Source organism: Eucyclogobius newberryi, unplaced genomic scaffold, assembly GCF_026437365.1.
Source record: "Eucyclogobius newberryi isolate DKJ021-1_F unplaced genomic scaffold, fEucNew1.0.hap1 SCAF_11, whole genome shotgun sequence".
Lineage (NCBI taxonomy): Eukaryota > Metazoa > Chordata > Actinopteri > Gobiiformes > Gobiidae > Eucyclogobius > Eucyclogobius newberryi.
Genome location: NW_027315735.1, coordinates 15,452,638 through 15,475,137, shown reverse-complemented (window position 1 = coordinate 15,475,137; position 22,500 = coordinate 15,452,638). Strand labels below are relative to the sequence as shown.

The following is a 22,500-nucleotide window of genomic DNA, read 5'->3' as shown; positions in this document are numbered from 1 at the left end:
TATGTCAGTGGGTAAAGTGCTCTTCAATCTTATCATCGATCGTAATATTTTCTGTATCGATGTATATTGTAGAATTAGTTATTATGACAGGCCTGACCAAAAACTGCTCCAAACAAAGCTGTATCTTTGCTGCTGCGCTGATGAAGTCTCTTGTGCATTAACCTTTAGTCTGAGCTCCAAGTGCTGCTGAATATATCACTATTGATTCTTCAGAAAAAGGTTGGTGTTATTGTCATACAGGGTGCAAATAAGAACGATGTTTTATATATATAACAAACAAATCACTGCATTCTAAAACCCCGTGTCCTCAAAAACACACTGTACCGGTACATTTACTCATTTGTCAAAAGTCAAGAATATTGACAGCATTTATTTAAACCACATCCATTTTAGTTTGTGCTGACGGGATGTTTACGCTGCAGAATAAATGTAATACAGTTATACTAGTCGCATGATTGATGATGCCGTTTATGTATTTATTTGAAAAGTGAAAGTGCGTGTAAATCCTGGACTATGTAAAAAGCAGTTTGGGTGTTAAGTTTTTTAGACATGTGTAAGTCATTTTGATAAGCGATGACACCAACATGGCCGCTCCGCTGCGGACTAGAATGTGCTTTGTTGTTTTGTTCTACTGCGTTTAAGATAAGATAAGATAATCCTTTATTGTGGAAATTGGGGAAATGTCGGTGTTACAACGCAGTAGATACAGGGGGAAAGGACAGATGACTCATAGGAAGTTTGAAAAAAAAAAAAAAACTCTAGAAGAAGAACTCTTATAAACAAACTCCTCTCATATTTTAATAGGGAATGGAGGAAAAAAGTTTAAAAAATAAAATAAGATAAAAATAAAATAAAAATAAGATAAAATAAAATAATAATAAAATAAAGTAATGTAAAAATAGCTAGCATAAGAGTAAATAATACTAATACTAATGGTAAGTAAACACTCTTATTTACATCAGTTATATGCACATGAATATGGCCTTAATTGCTTGTGAGTACAACAGTAATTGCACATGAATAGGACGGTATTGCACATGGTTAAGTCAGTCAGTATTGCACGTGTTCAGGGCTAGCAGTGTTTGTTATACAGTCTGACAGCAGCAGGAAGGAAAGAAATAGTGAAAGTAAATTAAAATGTGCGTTACAGGAAAGGCAACTTGTGAGTGACTTACTTGACTAGAGTAACTGTTCAAAGTAAAGGGGTGGCTGTCGTTTTTTATTTGCAAAATAGCTTTTATCAGCAATTAGAGCCAGAAAGTTGTAACGATAAATTACTAGTCACTCGAAAATCAGATACTAATCAATACTATAACAAGTCTCAAAATGAAACACTAATTCAAGCAAGTATTGATACTAAAAATATACACATTAACAGTACAAACTTTAACATTTCAACAGAACGATCTTTCTCAGAATATTTTTTCTAACTGAGTTCAGATGACTACAACTGAAGCTTTTTCTACTTTCTCAGAACTAGTATAAAACCACATGGTGACATAAAAAAAGAATGATTATGATCATCGTGCAGCCGCCCGCAGTGTTGTGAGTTCGATTCCTGACTCTGACAATTTACTGCATGTCCTCCCTTCTCTCATCCCCCATTTCACACTGTCCTCTCCGCTAATAAAACCAATTGGCCAGAAAATCTAAAAAAAGAAAGAACTATTATGTCTTGTTGAAAATGTCTAAAAACCTTCACCTAAAAAGACCTAAAGATAATTGTGGTATAAAAATAGTATGAGGACTCAAATATATTACTTAGTACGGAAAAAGAGCTTGAAAATGTATGAATATCAGTGAATATCAGAAATGTATACTCATTTGCACATAAAATCCCCATTTTGAAGTTGAGAGGTTACCCAGGAAAAAGAATATACGAATTTCAAAATTTTAGTAAAAAATGTCATATATCCTTATCATTCTAAGGGGATGAAATGGCAAACCTTCAGTAATTGCATACATTTCATTGGTCCAATATGAATACATAAGCGGGTTAGAGCTGGATTGAGACACAACATGTTTTCTTTGCCACGTTTGTCGGATTTAAACTCGAATCCGTGAAAAGATGCATCTCTGAATGTCAAACACAAACAAGGAACACAAGAGCCGGATTGCTTACAGTACATCTTGAAATAATTATAATATTCCCAAACCTGTTCTCTTTGCGTAATGATTTGCCTAGAGTTGCCTGAAAGAAAAATGTTGAGCTCAGCAGATTCAAACGCTTTTGGAAGGATTTGTTTAATTTCATTTCCCTCTAATCCCTCCTAGCAACTGTCAGATTTGTGTAAGACTTCGCTGAATGATCCAGGAATAAACGCTGCTTCACATAGATTGGTTTACCTAATGAATTATTTATACAGTCAATAAGATGAGAGTTTAGTCCATTTGAACTTCTCTGTCTTGAAAATGTACTCAAATATTGTTTTGGCCAGAGAACCTGCATAATTTGAATAAGACTTCCTCAGGTATTCAAAACCCTTTATGACCCCAATGATAGCAGTGTTTCCCTGTGCTTTACCACATCTCTGTCCCTCCAGCATGTGCATGTTACTGATGCACATTTGGCCTGAGCACAGAGCAGAACAGATAAACTGCCTCTTGCCCACTCTGTCCTCACACGACCTGTGTGAGGGCGCGGCCATACAACACCATGAACGCACTCACAAATGATTGATGTGAATAATAACCCAAACTGCCCACAGTCCTGCCTGTCTTTTTTTTTTTTTTAAGTATTTTTTATGCCCGTAGTTTGGTTTAAAATGGGGATGAGAGAGAAGGGAGGACATCATGCCATCATGATACACGTCCATTAAGTGCTCATTCTTCAACGCAGCTGAAATCAGGGTGCACCCGTTTGCACCCCTGTGGACCGGGGCCTGGAGAAAATGCAGTGACGATGCGCTTTCTTTCTTCATTTTGTTATATAGTGAGTGGCACTCAGTAAATAGGTGCATTTCCCTCATCTACTGTATTAGAATGTGGACTGGAGTTCTTTTATACTTAACAATTACAAACAGATTAGTGCTTCCCAGTCCATCTTGGAACACGGTTTCCTATTCAGTGGAATGTGCTACACCTTCTCAATACTCCCCTGTGATATCCTCCACAACTTTCTTTACAGCCTCGGCATATGACAATTTACTTTCCATCTTCATTTTGGGCAGTTTCCCCTCCACTTTCCTCTGGGATGGCTCTCAGTTTCCCCTCCACTTTCCTCTGGGACGGCTCTCAGTTTCCCCTCCACTTTCCTCTGGGACGGCTCTCAGTTTCCCCTCCACTTTCCTCTGGGACGGCTCTCAGTTTCCCCTCCACTTTCCTCTGGGACGGCTCTCAGTTTCCCCTCCACTTTCCTCTGGGACGGCTCGCAGACCCGTCGTAGTGATCGCCATTACAATGAACGCATTTTAGTTTGAGCTCAATGATTTGCATACACTTCTCAAAGTCACTATCACAGTTTCCACATCTTGCACATCTTTGCTTTCCTCTGCACATTGTTACAACATGAACATACTTCTGACACGAATAACACCCGAGTGGTGCCCTTTCAAATGGTCCAATAGTCTTGAGTATTTTACATACATGTAATCCAAAAAAGAGCCTCTTTCTTCTTTCATATCATTAACACATTTTGATTTCTACTCACATTAGACCATTAAATTGGATGAATGGATGTATTTTTGGTCTGCAAAAAATAAATAAAATGCAGGCTTCTTTTGGTTCTCTCAAATTAAATTGGCTGGCCTCAGATTTCTTTGAGGAAGATTCCTCTTTTCAACATTTTCTTTTCTCAAGTAACTGATAACGTTGAAACAAGATTCAACGTTGCGCATAAACTCGATCTCCATTTCCTACCTCCACGTGACGTCATTGGAGGAGCCGCCGAGCCATTTCCCCCAAAACGAAATGTTTCAGTGACAATGGCACGTTACGTTAGTTCTCATTCTGTCAATGTCATGCTGTTTAACTTCCTGTTTACAAGGCTGCGCTACGGAAGCCCAGAGGAATGCGCTACGAGGAGGTGAGGGAAATCCAATTCAATTGAATGGATGGTAGATGTCATGTTTACAAAATAACATTGTCCAGCTGACAACCTTTGAAGACTTTATTTCCATTCGACTTGGTCCCTCTTTCATCCAGGAGTGTTCCATCGTAGAAAAAGATTCAGTCGTAGAAATCTGGACACTATTTTGAAAAAACAAGACCTTTTGACTTTCATCCAAAATCCGCATATTGAAAATGACTCTCCGGATGACTACAACTGAACCTTTCCTTGCATTATTTTGATACATTTGCTACTTCTACATATGACATTTAATTCACACTTCATAAGACGCACCTCTGTCTCGGCTCTGGCGTGATCCCCAACAACAGTTTCCATGCTGCAGCTGGTTGACATTGTTCAGTCCAATCAGAGCCGAGTTGACGACAGCCCCGCCGAACAAAGGCTGTGAGAACAAAAGGACGTAATTTTGTCCTTACAGGTCGACGTGTATGAAACAAGTATGATTTGGCCTTCAGAGTGAATCGCCGTCTGTGAGCTTGTATTATTGTTGCACAGTTTGTTATAATTGTCCTTTCTTTGACTTGCCCTGTGGTGTTTGAATTGTATAAGGAAGGTTAATGGGTTTTATCTGAAATAACCATCAGATGATTGCAGTTGATAAATTCCACACTTTGTTGTAATGGCTTTGACCTTAGCAGTGTTCAAGCCATTTATCAAAGCCACCGGGAAGTACAGTAAGTTGTATATTCTCTGACACAGCCCGCCACACAAGGAGGAACTAGGGAAAAAAACATACATTTATGATCATAAAATACTGTTAAATTTGACATTTAGAAAACGTTGTCAACATTTAACCCCACAGTTGTGAAGTGAGCTGTTTTTAGATATTATTGTGATCCTAATTAAACTATATTAAGGCATCGGAAATATGAGAAAATATGCGAGATGTTATCAAAGTTGAATTTTGCAGATGATCCAGTTACAGAAGAAAGCCATAATGATTACAGTTCAGGGACATGGTCAAAAGCCAAATTATGTTTAGAGTACTACACAATTCTTAACCAAATATATATAAAAACAATCATGGGCAGCACAATATTCAATATTTTATCTACATTTCAGACGACAATGAAAAGCTTCTGTATCAATAAGTGTTGCCAAATGATTGAATAACTTGAGACAAGATTTGACACAGTGATCCAGCATGAGGAAATTAAAGAATAAATTGTAATAAATTATACTAATGAGCTAAGAAAATAATGAAATTGTGCTCTACAAATAAACTTACCTTGCCTTGAAATAAATTCATTTAAAAATACTGCAACCCAAAAAGTGCAGCAATATCACTTAATGTTTTCATTGCTGTTTCTTTAGCTCTTTGGCTACTTTTATTGAATAGTTTATATTCTCAAGAATAAACCCAATATTGTAATTGTCAAAACAGCAATTGCTACATTACCATTTGTTTATTTCATTATAAAACCTTCACCTTGAATTCCGTGACAAAGGAGGATTTTGAAGTCTCCAGAGGAGGATTCTCTGAAGACTGACCGCACTTGAATGTGCTCTTATTGCTTGACCGCACTACTCCATGATCCATGATGCCACTGGTGCTCACATGGGACAAATATGTCTGTCACTCTCAAGCTACTAGAGGAGAGCAAAACAGTGGAATTCTCCCAAAAGAGTTGCTCAATAATGTAATTTATAATCGAGGAGCTTTGTAAGATAATGTTTTTATCTTTGTATTGATGCATTTCTTGATTCCACATTCTGTTGTTTATTGTTCAACATTGTTTTTATGCCTTCAGGGATAAATATTGATTCTTCCAATTTTGTAGCAATGTACATTAAGTCTCTATATGCCCTTTTATTATCTGGTTCAGCCCTCATGGCATTTCTCATTTTCAGAGAAAGCAGTCTGGATGAAGAGGTGTGTCCAGATAAAAGCCTGTCAGGTTCACTGAGCTGGTGACATTGGCTCACATACACACTCTGGTTCTAATTGTAACACTGATAAGATTCTGTTTGTAACGGTCCTCAACAGATAAGAGTCTATCTGAGGCTCCAAGGCAAGCATCAAACACAACTTACTCTACCAACCACAGGAGTTTAAACTGTGTGTGAAACCAAGGCTCTGACATATAATACACATATAATACACATATCATCTAATACCACAGTGAGGGCCAGGCTGATAGACAGGCCACAATCCAGATGTTTTACTTAAAGCCCCAATATGTCACTTTTTAGCCAGAAAATATGGTTATTATGGTTTCAAACACGCCCCTGCCCCGGATAAGCAGAAGAAGATAGATGGATGGATTATTTTAAAATATTGTATTTCTATGTCTACATGTAGTTGACACGTCAACTCCACAAAGTTACAAACTGTTGCTTTAAATAAGTCATATTATGATTTTATCTGGTATATAGTAGATTATTATTTTATTTTATCTAAATTGCACTATTGTTCTTAAATAAGTTAAACTTTTCCGTTAACTATGGAAACGTCATCACTACAAAGCTGCCGGACCGCGCTGACAGCTCCACCTCAAAATTGCTACATCTCACAATAGAAAGAAGTGGATTTCCGCTTCAACCGATTTTAACATGTTATACCTCATTATGATCGCTTTCGCAGTAGTACGTGTGCTATTACTTTTGACATTTGAACAACTTGTACTTTTTGCAGAATTGTCGAATTTTCAAAAGTATCAGTTTTCCCCATTTAAATTAATTTGGGCATTGAGTGTCTGCGGAATTCTTTAGACTTTATTCTTTAGGCTTTATTCTTTAGAATTTTGTGACGGAGCCAATCGAGCGACAGAGAGAGAGAGAGAGGGGGGGATGGGGGGAGAGACGCAGACACTCCAGCAATGGCTTCAGCCGTTGCAGATTTTCTAGTTACTGTTTGCTTCAGTTTGGTTACAATGGTTGAAGTTCATAATAATAGTATTGCTGCAATGTAAATCTCCACATTACTTGTGGCTATTTGCAACATTCTTGTTGTAAACCATCAATAATTGTTGTATGTAACTCAATACATGCTCCTCACCATTACTGATGACCCACATACAACAGAACATCTCTGTTCCAGCAGCTTACTGTATCTGTGTGCCAGGGCTTTATTTCAGAGTGCTTCTAGCAATTCTTCACATCAGATGTAAATAATGTTGCTGGCAAAACCATCATCAGAAGTTATGATAATGATTCAGTCCAGTTTATTAACATTTTGGATTTGGATTTTCTTCAAGACTCAGATATTTGTTAACTACGTGTCTCTCTCTCTCTCTGATGGCCAACCCACTGGAATCTACAGTATTACAGCCCCGCTTTCCCCAGAGCTATCTAATGGAAGGGTGTTTAATATTGTATGTGTGAACTGAGGGCGAAGCCCTTCTTCTCAGGCCTCCTCTGTCCAGCAGCCGTTAGACTGGGGAATACCCTGAATTCCAAGTGTGCAGCTGCACTGTAGCTTTGTGAGTCAAAGTCACTGCCTCCTTGTGTTTGGTTAAAGCCTGAACTTTAACCAAACTGCCTTCTAAATTGAACCCAGGACCTTGCTGTTTTTAGTAAGAGAACATCCATCCATCCATCTTCTACCGCTTTATCCGGGGCCGGGTCGCGGGGGCAGCAGTCTAAGCAGGGACTCCCAGACTTCCTCCTCCCCGGACACTTCCTCCAACTCCGGAGGAGACATAGTCCCTCCAGCGTGTCCTGGGTCTTCCCCGGGGCCTCTTCCCGGTGGGACATGCCCGAAACACCTTCCCAGGGAGGCGCCCAGGAGGCACCCGGGACAGATGCCCGAGCCACCTCAGCTGGCTAGAGAACAATTAAGAGAACAATTATTACCTATTGACACTTTAATGCAAGGTGGTGGTTTGGGAAATTAGTGTTTTTCCATCTTCTTTCTTTAAAGAAAAAAATAACTGACTATTCTGTGCATAGGGAGTTGGAAATGAAATAATTTCTTCAATATTGCTCTTGTGTTATTTAACTGTAAACATATAAATGAATTATTTTACTTTGTTAACATATTTATCCAGAGTGTTTTTTTAACTACTTTAGGTACTAAACTCTGGCTTAAAGTCCTTTCAGTTGACAACAATCACATCTTTGGCATTGAATAATTGCCACTTTCTAATTTATCTGTATTTATTCCTGCTGACATAAAAAGACGTTGAACTTTGTTTTGTTTGGATAGACCCAGTAATTATAGTTATTACCAGGTCAACTTTGCACCAAAAGGTATCCATTTAATGTGTCTAAGTATATAGTTCAGAAAAGGAGGTAGGATGATAATGTCAAAAACAGTTTGTGGCACTGTATTTATCTGAGTCCAATACATTTGATTAACAGGACAGTCCCAGAACACTGGATAATGGTTTGCCTCCTGCTGCCACAGTTTCTCCAACAGTCACATTTTCCTTGTGAATAGTGAGCACTTTGACCTGGTGTTTTCCAACAAAATTCCCTCCAAGAATTTGATGTTTCCACTGGGATGTACATATATTTTCTCATTCTTCATCTGTTTTCCCCCCACATAATTTGTAGAGTGGCTGTCAAAATTATTAATACTTTAATTTAGATATTATTCCCCTTGAAAGTTCTGATTAATAAGCCTTAATAAATATTTCAGTCAGAGGGTTATAATGGTTTATATATACGGTTATACTAACTAGTGATTTCTAAATATCTTTAAAAGTTTAGGAATTTTTTTCAACATTTCAAAGCTTTTCATTTAATTATCTTTTACAACCTGGTAGAAAATATATATTCCTTTTGTTATTCAGACCTTAAATCTCAGATCTGTGCTGTTGTAGGTTTTGATTAGCTCCTTCCCTGTCGTAAGCACAGATTGTATCCAAATGAGAGATGTGTTTGCCAGACTTCAGTCAGTACGTTTACATGCAAACAAAAAAAACAATAGTAGCTTTAATCCGAGACAATCAGACATCTTTGTGTGCATGTAAACACCTTACTCCGATAGAAATCGGCATTCAAATGCTCCGACTGAGACAGATTATGCGGTTGTGTAATCGCACTGAAACTAGACAAGGCTTGTGCGCATGCTCCACGACCCACGCTGACGTATGACCCCGGAACAAAACCATACAAGGAAACCGGTCGCTTACAAGAGCTGTTACCAGGGTTAGCGTGCACTTTATCTGCACAATAACTAACGCGGACATTACATACGAGATGAACAAAGCTGTACGACTATCCATCTTGTCGTTGTTCGAAAATGCGCATGATAGTTGTTTATATGTGACGCAAAAGGTCAATCGGAATGGGGGTTGTATTAGTCCACTGAAACAACGCATATTGCCACCTAGTGTTAGGAGGACGACACATTCTTGTCAGGAATTCGACTTTCTCGTCTGCACGTAAACTTGGACAAGGACAGAGTTTTGTCAAGACGTCAACACCGAATGTTATAAAAAAAACTTTTTTTTTGTAATCATGTAAACGCACTGATTGAAATGTGGCCCGGGCCATATTGCTTAGTGGACTGTATTTGGTCCGTGGGCCGCCAATTAAATAGCCTCGCAATATGCTATTCATTATTTACAAATACACATTTCTATAAACCTGAAGAATTACATATTATATGTATTAAAAATGTTTATGTTAACTGTAATTTTGAGCATACCAATTTTATTGTGACCTTTATAAATACAGTACATTTTGAAAAGCATTTGGGTGTCTTCTTGGTTACCATATAAAAGCCCAGAAAGATTTGAGTCTTAATTACACTGCACATCTGTTCTCATTGAATTGAACAGGCTCCTGACTAAAGAATAAAGTATTATTCAGATCAAAGCTGTTGTTTCCCTGCTGAAGATGGACTCTCCTGTTCTGTGCCCAAGGCTGCTCATTATCCATCCTAGTGTTGCTGGCGTGTTTCATCTGAAGAGAGTTTGAGCTAAACAACGCTACTACAGCCGACACAATGTCTTCTCAGCAGTTCAGAAAATCAATTGCTTCTTGTCAGTCATTGGTCAGCCTTTGAGGCTCAACAATGTATTTTTTTAAGCCTACATGTATAACTGCTTTAAAACAGATCGCTTAAACTTGCTCAAATCATCAAGGATGAAAAGTGGAAAGGCGGCCATATTGGTGTAAGATTGTCTGTCAAGAATTGTAGATTTCATTGACTTAAATGAGTATTTGTAAAACTGAATTCCAGTAATCATTCTTAGTTAATGAATACACCTTATGTAAGAGAAATAACTGTCCAAATTAGGGATGCACAGATACTAGTATCTGATTGCAGACTATTTGGACCCAATGCTCCAGGCTATTGGGTCAGGGTTGGGCCAATCAATGTGTGTAATAAGACTAATAACTGACAGTTCCTGGCTTAGAATGTCTTAAATATTTGCAACTTATACGTACCCAATCATGTTACATATTTAAAGGATAAATCAACATGGATCGGTTTTCAGTTTTGTGAAAGTAAATGTGAAAAAGCTGAACCGCTGTGCAGAGAAGAACAGTTTAAACAATTATGCTAAATGATGTCCAACTCTATGACCACTGCAATACTAAATGGCCTTGGTTAATAGTGTTGTGTTAGTTGACAAGCCACACACTGACACAAGCAGCTTCATCACCAGGGCCTGCGTGTCCACGACAACAGACTGCTTTGGAATTAGCCACCTCAAGAGCCAAGTAACAGCATTATCACATCAGCGCCTGAAAGGAGCGAAGAAGCTTGTTGTGCAGACACAGGGGGTTCTTCAGACTGTGAGCTGTGTGCATGGAGCTGAACCTCTTATTATTAGCACTGCTGTGGTGTTTGGCATCAGGAAGAGCAGAGGCAGTCGGCTCAGACAGCAGCCACAGCAGTTCTGAGGGAAAGCACAGAGAATTAGAGCTGTGAGAAGGCATAAAGAGTAAGGGAGTAATATGGATGACGTGATGGTGACTTTTTTTATTACACAGATCTGAAGGTCTAAAGTTAAGCAAAAAAGTGTGCAGTTGTCAGTTGGGCGCGTGAGAATTTGTCCAGCAGAATACATTTTTGGTCAGGACTATCTTCATTGGTTGATTTTAGAAGGAGTCGAATCTGCATCTTTCTTGCACCATGTAGAAGGGAAGAAGGGCTAGCACTGATAAAAAAGCAGGTCCCTAAAGGCAAGAGACACACAAAAAAAGAGTTAAAAAGACAATGTATTTGAATGAAAACTGTTTCTTTTCTGTCTCTCAGCAGATGTGATCCACAAAATGACCATGGACTCCAACTCGATGCCGATGCCCATGTCAGACCCCAACGTCTGGGCCACAGCCATGAACCTGGGGATGTCTCCACTGGGACTGAGCGCTCAGACACTAGTGCCAGGTACTGCTCTGAACACAAATGATGAAGCATCTCAATCAGTTTTGTTTTAATTGTTTGAGTCATTTTTTGGTTATTATTTGATTAAGCCTGCACCTGTACAGTATACTGGAGACCCACTTAGGCTAAAGAGTACATTTGTCATTATCTAGATACTTTTCACACCAAGTAAATATTTTGCTTTCCGAGTACCACCAGATTTAAAAGGCTAAACTAGATCCAAAATTAGACTATACCAGTTCTAAGATGAAAATAATGGTTGTTTTAATTAATAAATAACCATAAAGAAGCATAAAAACGTTTACAGACAGTATTTAAATAAAACATACTAAAACTGCAAACAGCAGACTCAGTCCACACTTTGAGAAACGCTGATCCAGGACATGTTTTGTAGTTGGTGGTTTGCAGATGCATTGCTTGACTGCACTCTTTGCACACACTTTGTTTTCCGGTTGTCAGAGGAACAGCGCATGTGTAGGTAATAACTTGAATATGTTCTCCAGCTCACAGCTTTGACTCTGGCACAGCACACACAAATGGGACTCACATGAATAATGCCATTATCACCTGACAGGACCACTCTGAGACCTAATACCTTTCACTTTTCTTCTAATAGACAGTGGTATACAAGTGATAGCTCATTTACCTGACATGTTTCGGCGAAAGGGCGTCCGCCTACGTCTTATGTGGTGACACGTCTTTTACCATATTTTATTCCCAGGCGTTGTCAGTTTTATTTGAAAAAGAAAAAAAAAGAAGACAGAATTAACTTTGCAAATATAACTGTCGGAGACCTGCTGTATTTAACAAGGACAAAGCCGGCCTCGAGGCTTTGAACAGGCACATGTGTGGTAGAGGTAAAACAAAGGTTATCACAGTGCAGACAAAAAAGGTATTGGGCTGTTTGGGGAATTTGTTCAATGCATTTGATTCTTAAGGCACCAACATAAGTGATTCCTCTCATTAATGTGCAATTTGTAAGATGTTGAGACCTTCTGCCAAAGTTAAGTACAATTAACTTTACATCAGTTCTTTAATCATTTCCATAAATTAAAAAGTAAGTTAAGGGTCTGCTGCCTGTTGGAGATGTTGTGACGGTTTGGCAGTGTTTTCAATGTTGAGTTTGTGTTCTACCTCCTGACATGTGGGATAATAAATACTGGTATTTGTGTATTTTTAAAGCAGTCAAAAATGCGAATGAATAAACAGGAAAAAGTATTTCAGTTTTCATGATGTAATATAATAATAAAGCATAACATGAAGTTTTCCCAGAATCAAAAACTGGAGTATTCAGCTCAGAATTCGTTAGTAAGGATGTCACGATATACAATTTTAGTGCTACGATTATTGGGGGGAAAAACATCACAATTAAACGATTATTCACAATTATTTAGACTGTGACCAAACAAAAGTGAAATCTTTCATTTTCCTTCATTCCCATGGTCTAACATCTTTGCAAAAGTTAACTTTCTAAAAGACAAAATAGGTAAATTTGACAAAAACAGCCTGATAAAAAAAATCTTTACATTTAGGTCTATTTTTGGTGCTGTATATTGAACAAAAAATACTTAATTTTGCTTCTAAAATTGTCACAATTATTATTTTTTACGATTATATTGTGACATGAATAATCACGATTATCGATTAACTTTTGGAGGAACCCTTTTAGTTCTTTAAGTTCCTTGCTCTTGAAGTATTTCTGCTGCTGCTAGTGACAGCCGTTGGGTCCAGTTAGAGCCCTTGCCAGGCTTGTCGGGCGACTGGGCCACTTGGCAAAACAGATCTCAGTTGATAAATATTTCAACTGGTGTCCAGCAAACGTGATGAATATTAAGGCAAAATGCCAATGAGAGCCCTATAAACAAACAAAAGGCAGTGCTGTTCTCTTCTGATATCTTATCAATTATTCAGTTTCAGATAAGCGTTAATACATTTCAAATGTACTTGCCCTTTTCAAAGACTCCAACAGATTCAACAGATACTACAGAAATGGAAAGATATGCTAACAAACAAACAAACATATGTATATGAATTACACATATTTAACCTTTTTAAGACAAACGAACAGTGTGTAAAGTGAAAATATTGCTCAGAGTCCACCAAAAAAGGGAACGTTGAAGTTCTAGAAGCAGGTGTGGCTGCATTGTGCGTCAATGCAACGTGCACTTACAAGGACCATGATGCAGATTGTGTGACTCAACTGTCAGACATACACTAGTGTTCAGTAAACCCTCAAATGACTCCACTCCAACTGATGAAGTACGGAAAGTGTACCTGTTCCACTCCAAAGTGTACCACAACTACTCTGAAAATTAAACTTCAGAAAAATGAACACTATTCAGTTTGCTCTGCACCCAGCGTTTGACACTGAAATAAAGACACACATTCAGCATCACTCAAGAAGCAGAGCGGAATAATATACAAGGCAAGTTTATTTGTAGAACACATTTTATACACAAGGCAATTCAAAGTGCCTCACACAACAGGACAAATGCATTAACATCACAAAGAAATTACATAAATCACAAAACAGTTCAAGAAATAAAAAGAGAAGTGCAAAGAAAAATCTTTTCAGTCAAACACAACTAAAAAAAACTGTTTTTTGAACATTGTCAGAGTAGAACCTGTCTCACATCTTCAGGAAGACTGTTCCAGATTTAAGCTGCATAAAACTGAAACACAGATTCCCCATGTTTAGTCCTGACTCTGGCACCAGCAGGAGGCCGGTCCATGTTTAGTCCTGACTCTGGCACCAGCAGGAGGCCGGTCCATGTTTAGTCCTGACTCTGGCACCAGCAGGAGGCCGGTCCATGTTTAGTCCTGACTCTGGCACCAGCAGGAGGCTGGTCCATGTTTAGTGCTGACTCTGGCACCAGCAGGAGGCCGGTCCATGTTTAGTCCTGACTCTGGCACCAGCAGGAGGCCGGTCCATGTTTAGTCCTGACTCTGGCACCAGTAGGAGGCTGGTCCATGTTTAGTCCTGACTCTGGCACCAGCAGGAGGCCGGTCCATGTTTAGTCCTGACTCTGGCACCAGCAGGAGGCCGGTCCATGTTTAGTCCTGACTCTGGCACCAGCAGGAGGCCGGTCCATGTTTAGTCCTGACTCTGGCACCAGCAGGAGGCCGGTCCATGTTTAGTCCTGACTCTGGCACCAGCAGGAGGCCGGTCCATGTTTAGTCCTGACTCTGGCACCAGCAGGAGGCCGGTCCATGTTTAGTCCTGACTCTGGCACCAACAGGAGGCCGGTCCATGTTTAGTCCTGACTCTGGGCACCAGCAGGAGGCCGGTCCATGTTTAGTCCTGACTCTGGCACCAGCAGGAGGCCGGTCCATGTTTAGTCCTGACTCTGGCACCAACAGGAGGCCGGTCCATGTTTAGTCCTGACTCTGGGCACCAGCAGGAGGCCGGTCCATGTTTAGTCCTGACTCTGGCACCAGCAAGAGGCCGGTCCATGTTTAGTCCTGACTCTGGCACCAGCAGGAGGCCGGTCCATGTTTAGTCCTGACTCTGGCACCAGCAGGAGGCTGGTCCATGTTTAGTGCTGACTCTGGCACCAGCAGGAGGCCGGTCCATGTTTAGTCCTGACTCTGGCACCAGCAGGAGGCTGGTCCATGTTTAGTGCTGACTCTGGCACCAGCAGGAGGCCGGTCCATGTTTAGTCCTGACTCTGGCACCAGCAGGAGGCCGGTCCATGTTTAGTCCTGACTCTGGCACCAGCAGGAGGCTGGTCCATGTTTAGTGCTGACTCTGGCACCAGCAGGAGGCCGGTCCATGTTTAGTCCTGACTCTGGCACCAGCAGGAGGCCGGTCCATGTTTAGTCCTGACTCTGGCACCAGCAGGAGGCCGGTCCATGTTTAGTCCTGACTCTGGCACCAGCAGGAGGCTGGTCCATGTTTAGTGCTGACTCTGGCACCAGCAGGAGGCCGGTCCCTGAGGTCCTCAGAGTCCGAGATGGTTCAGATGGCACTAACATGTCCAAGATGTACTTTGGTGCTAGTCCATGGAGAGACTTGTACACAAGCAGAGCTGCTTTAAAGTCTCTTCTCTGAGCCACAGGGGGCAGTGCAGAGACCTGAGAACAGGACTAATGTGATAAGATAAGCCTTTATTTGGAAATTCCAGTGTTACAATGCAAAGTAGGCACAGAAGTGAGAGAACAGATAACATTTAAAAAAAAAAAAAAGCACTCTTAATAGAGGAGCTCTTACAAAAAGAAAATATCTTATATTCTTAATAAAAGTAAAAAAGAAAATAATACTAACAAAAGTAACACTCTTATTTACAGCAGTTGTATGGACAGGGAATATTGCACCAATATGATTGACATTATGTCAAAGTATTGCACATGAATATGACTGTATATCATATGATTATGTCAGTATTGCACAGTATATACGTGTTCAGGACAAACAGTGTTTGTTATAAAGTCTGACAGCAGCAGAAGGAAAGACCTGTGAAACGTCTCCTTCACACAGCGAGGGTGGATCAGTCTGTCACTGAAGCTGCCACCACTGATCATAATGGTGATCATAATGTGATGGTACTTCCTTGTTCTAGTCATGACCCGAGCAGCAGCGTTCTGGATGTACTGCAGCTGTTTTACAACTCGTTTGGAGAGACCAGTGAGCAGGCCGTTACAGTGGTCTAACGGCCTGCTCACCATTATACAGTCATACAGCACCGTTAACAGTCATACAGCACCGTTATACAGTCATACAGCACCGTTAACAGTCATACAGCACCGTTATACAGTCATACAGCACCGTTATACAGTCATACAGCACCGCTAACAGTCATACAGCACCGTTATACAGTCATACAGCACCGTTAACAGTCATACAGCACCGTTATACAGTCATACAGCACCGTTAACAGTCATACAGCACCGTTATACAGTCATACAGCACCGTTATACAGTCATACAGCACCGCTAACAGTCATACAGCACCGCTAACAGTCATACAGCACCGTTAACAGTCATACAGCACCGTTATACAGTCATACAGCACCGTTATACAGTCATACAGCACCGTTAACAGTCATACAGCACCGTTATACAGTCATACAGCACTGTTAACAGTCATACAGCACCGTTATACAGTCATACAGCACCGTTAACAGTCATACAGCACCGTTATACAGTCATACAGCACCGTTATACAGTCATACAGCACCGTTAACAGTCATACAGCACCGCTAACAGTCATACAGCACTGTTATACAGTCATACAGCACCGCTAACAGTCATACAGCACCGTTATACAGTCATACAGCACCGTTGACAGTCATACAGCACCGTTAACAGTCATACAGCACCGTTAACAGTCATACAGCACCGTTAACAGTCATACAGCACCGCTAACAGTCATACAGCACCGTTAACAGTCATACAGCACCGTTAACAGTCATACAGCACCGCTAACAGTCATACAGCACCGTTATACAGTCATACAGCACCGTTAAACAGTCATACAGCACCGTTAAACAGTCATACAGCACCGTTATACAGTCATACAGCACCGTTAACAGTCATACAGCACCGCTAACAGTCATACAGCACCATTAACAGTCATACAGCACCGTTATACGGTCATACAGCACCGTTAACAGTCATACAGCACCGCTAACAGTCATACAGCACCGTTAACAGTCATACAGCACCGTTATACAGTCATACAGCACCGTTAACAGTCATACAGCACCGCTAACAGTCATACAGCACCGTTAACACTCATACAGCACCGTTAAACAGTCATACAGCACCGTTATACAGTCATACAGCACCGTTAACAGTCATACAGCACCGCTAACAGTCATACAGCACAGTTATATAGTCATACAGCACCGTTAACAGTCATACAGCACCGTTATACAGTCATACAGCACCGTTATACAGTCATACAGCACCGTTATACAGTCATACAGCACCGCTAACAGTCATACAGCACCGCTAACAGTCATACAGCACCGTTATACAGTCATACAGCACCGTTAAACAGTCATACAGCACCGTTAAACAGTCATACAGCACCGTTATACAGTCATACAGCACCGTTAACAGTCATACAGCACCGCTAACAGTCATACAGCACCATTAACAGTCATACAGCACCGTTATACGGTCATACAGCACCGTTAACAGTCATACAGCACCGCTAACAGTCATACAGCACCGTTAACAGTCATACAGCACCGTTATACAGTCATACAGCACCGTTAACAGTCATACAGCACCGCTAACAGTCATACAGCACCGTTAACACTCATACAGCACCGTTAAACAGTCATACAGCACCGTTATACAGTCATACAGCACCGTTAACAGTCATACAGCACCGCTAACAGTCATACAGCACAGTTATACAGTCATACAGCACCGTTAACAGTCATACAGCACCGTTATACAGTCATACAGCACCGTTATACAGTCATACAGCACCGTTATACAGTCATACAGCACCGCTAACAGTCATACAGCACCGCTAACAGTCATACAGCACCGTTAACAGTCATACAGCACCGTTATACAGTCATACAGCACCGCTAACAGTCATACAGCATCGTTAACAGTCATACAGAAAAACTCACTCAAGTCAGTCGGTTGGTCGATTCATCTGCTAAATTATGACGTGTACTTCCATGTTTGTGGACGGTGAGTGGTGAGTGGAGGATGGACAAGAGATGTTGCAGTGGTTAGAAGAGTATAGCGTGGAGTAGGCCCTCCATTACCATTCTAACTTCTAGTCATGCTTTTTCACCGCAGAGCTGACCAGACCTACACTCGAACTGTACCAAATCCTGTTTCGACTTGCTCAGTTGCACATTCTATGTTTGTGGATTGCTGCTCACAAGGAGGTTGTTGAGAATGAGATGGCCTTGCTAAGCAATCTCTAAAGCAAGAGACAGTTTTGGAGATGGCCCTCAGTAAATCAGAGGTGAACGCTATTATCAAAACTCAAATTGTATCAGAGTGCTGGGATGAAAGGCAGAAGAGGAGACACCTATATCAGGTTAAAAAGAAGGTATGGAGGGTGAAAACCTTTGAAATGAGTAGAAGAGAGCAGGTGGCTATTACAAGATTAAGGTTATGACACACTGAGTTGAATAAGACTTTTTTCCTAATGGGCAAACACCCAACAGACCCATGTGAGTGTGGAGCAGAGCCAGACACGGTGGAACATGGTATTTTGCACCGCAGTAGGTACAATGTAAAGGGGGGAGATTTTTAAATGGACATTTCAAAGGAGCAGAGAGGAATTATTTAGTGTAAATAATGTACTGCAAAGTACAGAAGGGAATTTTAAGATGTTATTTAAATAAAGGAAACAGAACTGTTAAAGCAGATTTGAACAATAAGTTAATGTAAAAACGTAGATACTCTGGTCCACACTTCAGCACAGTAGGTGGTGGAAAATGCACCTAAATGTTGGTTGCCACCTGCCAAATGGACCTCAAGCAAAAAAAGACGGAGAAGAGATGGAAGAAACGGAACAAAGCATTACAGACTGTTTTGGACACCACCACCCACTCAGTTTCAGTACTATGTATTTGGGCTGCAAAACCCCCGCCATGGACACAATACATGGATCGACATCACAACCGACATACGGAAAATGGACTTTGTATGTCTTAACTTTCTTTTTCTTGGGATGCCACACCTTCCTAAATTCTTATACATTTCTGTACCTAATTTGTTCCTTTACTGGTCTTGTCTTGTTTGTTTTTGTTGTTTTATGTTTTTTAGTTTTAAAAATGAAAATAAATTAAAAGCACCAAAAATAAAATATAAACTATAACCTCTCCTTCAAGAAGGGCAAGTAGAACAGTTACATAGTGCACCTTTAGAGACTTTACAAGACTTGACTGACTGAAGGCAACATTTCAAGGGTTCTTTCCATTTCAAGTGCATGTGAATTGAAAGAACACAGTGGTCCCAGACTTGTCAGCTGCTCTTGTCACAGAACACCTTGTGCCTTTGGAGTGATCCAGGTGGATTAGATATGGACTCTATAATCTGTCTGTTTTGAAACTACAGCTCAGACTCTCACCTCTGTGTTCTCTGCTTATTCAGTGTGTTTTACCCGTGTCCGAAAGTAAAATGAGTATTGGTTGCTTGTGACCAAGAGGATTTAGTTTGAGCGATGGATAAACAAAGCCTGCTGGACCGAGTGTTAACCCGAGTAGAATGTAGATCAACATCAGGGCAAAAGTAGGGATGGAAATCTCAGTGCCACCAATATTGTTTGATATTGAAAAATGTCTTAATATTCTGTACCAATTTTTCCTTCTAAGTCGCCTCTGTTTCAGACTATACAGCACTCCTGTATAAAAGCTGCACACAGGAAATTCATGAAGAAAATAAAACTACATATACAGGGCCATACCAGTCAATAAACCGCAGGTGCCCACATTGTAACATGAGATAGTTACGTACGCATAAATAAACACGGTAGTGATGCGTCTTTTGAACCAGGGTTCTTGCAGTGCACCTACAGTCCGCCGTGCAGCGGGACTAGTTTGACTAATTTCTCAGTGAATATGAGTTAGATTGTAATAAAACAGCATTTTGAAGTTTAACAAACATAAATCGCATCACAGCTGTCCCTACTGTCCCCTCTGTCCTTGATCACTCTGTGTGAGCTGATTTACCTGTGTCTGTGTCTTCACATCTGGATCATCTGCTCCTGAGCTTGTGCTTAGTGAGTGAGTGTTACATTGTAACATGAGATATTTACACACAAATATGTTCCACTGTAGCGATGCACAGGTTGTCTTATGACCCGTGAGTCAGGTTTGGTCAAGAAAGTCTTATTTCACTGCAGCAGGTTCTACTAAACAGCCACTTTATAAGGCTTTTTATAAGCACAGAAAGCATGCTAATTCAGGACCACAGAGCGCTGTGCATCTTCATCTTCATCGTGAGGTGAAGATTCTAAGCAGGAGAAGAGTTGGTTTGAAAGAGGAGTTAAGGAGGCAATCTTTGTTAAAAAAAAAAAAAAAGATAATCCTTCTTTAAACCGAAATGGAGGTTTGAGATTCAACCTTCCGGTTGTATAGAATAGTGTCTTGAAACCCTGGAGCGGGAGACGCCCGGGGAATTCTGATGCTAATCAGGTACTCAGTGAGGAGGGAGTGAAAGTCAGGTTACAATAGGATGTTGCTAAACCATTAGAAAACAAAGAAGAGAAGGCTCAAGTGAAACCAAAAACTCCCTTTATCAGGAGGTCCCGCCCGGTGGGCAGGGCTTACACAGTGAAGGATATAAAACCTGAGTTCCCAGACCTGATCCGCAGATTGAGAATGACTCTTGGATGAGAGTTGAAATGTATTGTTTTTTTACAGAGTCCAGATGATACAATTGATTTTTTTTTTACAATGGAGTACTCCTGGATGAATGAGGGATTGTACCGACAGTGAAAGAACAATGGATCAATCAGCAGCAGGACTGTTCACGGACACCATATTGGAGTTGAAGCACAGTGTTTCTTACAGGTTTCTCTCCATATTAATTAATTCAAGCTCAAATATTGTGACAAGTTGACAATAGTGTACATTAGACGTATCAGTATTGTGTCACAATCTTCTTTGGACTAAAGCTGGAAAGCCCATCAGAGTTGAACATCTGGTGTCCACATCCCAAGCACAGGATCTATTCCAGGAGCGTTCCCCGTCCATTTCCCAGGCTTCACTGGGATTCCCTTGGACCATAATAAAAAAACAGATGGAAATCTACAGCTCTGCCATTGACATCTGTCTAAACACAGAACTCCACAATGTTTTGTCATAACTATTACATTTACACAAAACCCAAACTGAGAACCGTATTTTACCCGCGGACGGCAGCCTTTTCCAGGGGACGGTTCCAGGCTGCTATTTTGCTACCTTTGCCACCTTAAAGGTGGAATGGATGATTTTTATCAGCAAATTTTTTATCATATTTCCTCGTGGCGTGGATAAATAATTTGTCCTGCCACGTATCAATCATAAAACGCACCTACCGCTCACCTGCAGCCTCGTGCGGTTCGTCCCCACATTTCCGCGTGCCTAAGCGCATGGATCTATCATAATATAGTTCCCTCAGTGTACGGGGCAAAATGAAGACGGAGAAAGACAGTTCGAGCTGACGCAGAAGTGGACAGAAATCTACGGGAGACGAGCGATGCGATGCGCTCCGTTGCACTAATAAACAAACGCACGTGTGTGTTGTATCAGTCCGCACGGGGAGTGCGCATGCGCACTTCCACCTGTGTTCTCAAATCGCCGAAAAATCGTCCATTGCGCCTTTAACGCTGGCGTAAAGAGGCTGCTGGAGGCTGGAGTGGGATAGTGCCAGTCCATATTGATGGTGTTTGAACCAACGTCTGATAAATGTGGCATGCAAAAGCACAACCTGTGTAGGTGATGTTTGTCAGTGGTAGAGTGCTCGTCTTCTGATCCAAAGGTCGGTGGTTCGACTCCCCGCTTAGTCAGATCCACTGGCCCACAGGTTGGCAGTGCGATCACAGCTGCCTCATGTGAATACTGCCGTTGTGTCCTTGGGCAAGACACCCATAATCGCCCCCAGTGTCTGTGTACATCTGGTGTGTGAATGTGTGTGAATGGGTGACTGGTTCCTTGATGCCTTGACTATATTTTACATTTTTTGCAAGCTTTCAACTTTTGCCCATTTCTGATCAATTGTAATAACATTGTTTGAATCTTCACACGTACACTTGCTAAATAACGCAGTATAATCACTAGTCTGTGTAATCCCTCATTCTTCCAGAAATGTTCCATTGTAGAAAAAGATTATTATTATTATTTTATTTTTAACAGTCCAGATGACTACAACTGAATATTTTTCTACAATATAATCACAAGTGAAGTAAGAGCCCTTGGTACTGTGCAGAATGGCTTTAGTAATAGAATCTGGCAACACTCAGTTATGCGTCTGAATGATCGGCAAACCAAAACACAAAATAATAAAAACTTGCGCAACTTCTCCATAGAGGTGGGAGATGGTGACAAAAATGCATTTTTTTATTATAAACAATATATGCTAAATTATCTATCTAATTATCTATTTATCTATTGTCTATATTCAAACTTTGCATATCCTCAAATCAACATATCATCTTAACTGCTAAGTATGTCCCTATTGTTAC

General features: G+C 40.6%; 1 protein-coding gene and 1 long non-coding RNA gene across 2 annotated transcripts in view; one reads left to right on the top strand and one right to left on the bottom strand.

The window, feature by feature from the left end:
• LOC140349939 (uncharacterized) overlaps window positions 1-14,108 on the bottom strand; it is a 29,180-nt gene extending 15,072 nt beyond the window's left edge. The window contains exon 1 of the long non-coding RNA XR_011924850.1: window positions 13,951-14,108. This is a non-coding gene — a long non-coding RNA (uncharacterized lncRNA). The remainder of the gene's footprint in view (window positions 1-13,950) is intronic.
• LOC140349923 (ecto-NOX disulfide-thiol exchanger 2-like) overlaps window positions 1-22,500 on the top strand; it is a 71,311-nt gene that overhangs the window by 29,345 nt on the left and 19,466 nt on the right. Inside the window, exon 3 of the mRNA XM_072436071.1 lies at window positions 11,226-11,357. Coding sequence (XP_072292172.1) covers window positions 11,226-11,357 — 132 coding nt within the window. The remainder of the gene's footprint in view (window positions 1-11,225; window positions 11,358-22,500) is intronic.